Consider the following 1704-nt stretch of genomic DNA (forward strand, 5'->3'; position numbering starts at 1 on the left):
GACAGTATATATATACAGTATATATATATATATATATATATATATATAATATATATATATATAATACATATGTTTTACTTAAGCTGAATATTACTTACTGCAAATAGAATTATAATTGCCTGAAATACTTGTTCAGCTAACTGCTGGCCTTTAAAATCCTGCAAAAAGAAATGAAATTTAGTGCAGGGTACAACAGCCAGTCTTGCCTGTCTGACATAACAACGGTCTGTCGATCATCCTTCCGTCAGTCCGGTGTGGTGGTTAAAGAATAACCAAGTGTCTAGGCCTAGGCTAGGTACGTTAGGCTTGGCATACTTTTAGCCACATATTATTATTACACTTACCATATGTGAGGGTATTGACTTTAAAAAATCCATAATAGAGCTCCTCCTAATGTACAGGTATAACAAATAAATTAAGCCGACGTTTAATAATTATTATATTCTTGTAAATGTAATGAAATGATAAGTACTCTCATAACATTCGGAAAAGAATTATTAAGTCAACGTTGTATAAATGTGTCTATTTGCACGCACTTCAAGTTCACCGCTATTTATACGATGACATGTATGTCGCGCCACGTGCGACATCATTGTTATTTACTTGTGGCAACGTATCTCCAAAGATTATAGAATTGTTTAATGATGTAGCGATGTGATATCTGAATTTAATTGTATGTAGCTTCTGAATTTTTTTGTAAATTCAAGAGAACTTGAAACTATTTTTGTTTCTCTGTCCAATTACCTTTGCTAGTTTTCTGCCTGTCGTGAACAAACATCTGTGGGCGCACTGATGCGTGACTGATACATTTGGTTTGCTGGTAAACAAGATCATGTATAGAGTAGTGGTCTGATGTGGCATGAATGAATTTTAATTTGTCGGTCGGAACATTTTAATTTAGGAAAACAATTGCATCGGCAGATTCACTAGCCTTCGGTCTACTAACTTAAGCTAGGCCAAATATTTAAAAAAATATAGGGCCGGAGATAGGCCCTCCATACTACTACTCTAGGCCTAGTACTAAGCTCCTAGCTAGGCCACCACAAGGAAGCTTTCATCAAAAAGGTACGTACCCGGTGACGGTCGGTACTCGTTCGTTCGTTGTTCTCAGCTAGGATAGGACAGATAATGGCAGCTACTGTACCTACCTATTCAGGCAACCTTGGGTTGTTGTATTTGCTCCAAAGGTTGTTCTTGTGGAGGCCATAGTAGTAATAGGCATACTAAACTATAAGTGTACTATCTAGAATAGTCTGCCACAGCCAATGGTTGTCAGTGTTTATTGTTGTTGTTGCAATGTTAGTTGTTGTAATGGATGTATAAGGTTAAAGCTTAAATTACGAGCAATACTTCAATCAAGCGAGTAGGGAAAAGGTTAAAGAAAGCAAAATAAAAAGGGAATAAATAAAGAATAGAAAGGAAAATTTACAGAATGAAACAATTGAAATACAAGAAAGTAAATTAGAATTATTGAACACATGTACCAACATTTCAAAAGGTCATACCTTAAAAATCGCCTGGAAATTGGAGCTGAAATTTTGGATATCAAGGTATTTTTAGAATTTTGTAAAGGAAAATCCAATAGGGGTCATGGGAACTTTTAAATTTCTGACAGATTTGAGCCAGAATGACCCAATGGAGAGAGCGTGTCCGGAAAATTACCCCCTGGAAATTTCACACCCCCCCCCCAATGGACAATTATTC

The 1704-nt window shown here is 36.0% G+C and overlaps 2 protein-coding genes across 2 annotated transcripts in view; one reads left to right on the top strand and one right to left on the bottom strand.

The window, feature by feature from the left end:
* LOC117101808 (signal peptidase complex subunit 1-like) overlaps positions 1–532 on the bottom strand; it is a 2263-nt gene extending 1731 nt beyond the window's left edge. Inside the window, exons 1-2 of the mRNA XM_033241888.1 lie at positions 345–532; positions 99–158 (exon numbers count right to left, since the gene is read on the bottom strand). Of these exons, the coding sequence (XP_033097779.1) occupies positions 99–158; positions 345–377 (93 nt within the window). The 5' untranslated portion in view covers positions 378–532. The remainder of the gene's footprint in view (positions 1–98; positions 159–344) is intronic.
* A 291-nt stretch (positions 533–823) lies between these two features.
* The window catches only part of LOC117101810 (probable cation-transporting ATPase 13A3), a 15388-nt gene continuing 14507 nt past the window's right edge, over positions 824–1704 (top strand). The window contains exon 1 of the mRNA XM_033241890.1: positions 824–1065. The gene's annotated coding sequence lies outside the window, so the exon portion shown is untranslated. The remainder of the gene's footprint in view (positions 1066–1704) is intronic.

Source organism: Anneissia japonica, unplaced genomic scaffold (assembly GCF_011630105.1).
Source record: "Anneissia japonica isolate Jap-2015-1 unplaced genomic scaffold, ASM1163010v1 scaffold4988_len2956909_cov206, whole genome shotgun sequence".
Taxonomy (NCBI): Eukaryota; Metazoa; Echinodermata; class Crinoidea; order Comatulida; family Comatulidae; genus Anneissia; species Anneissia japonica.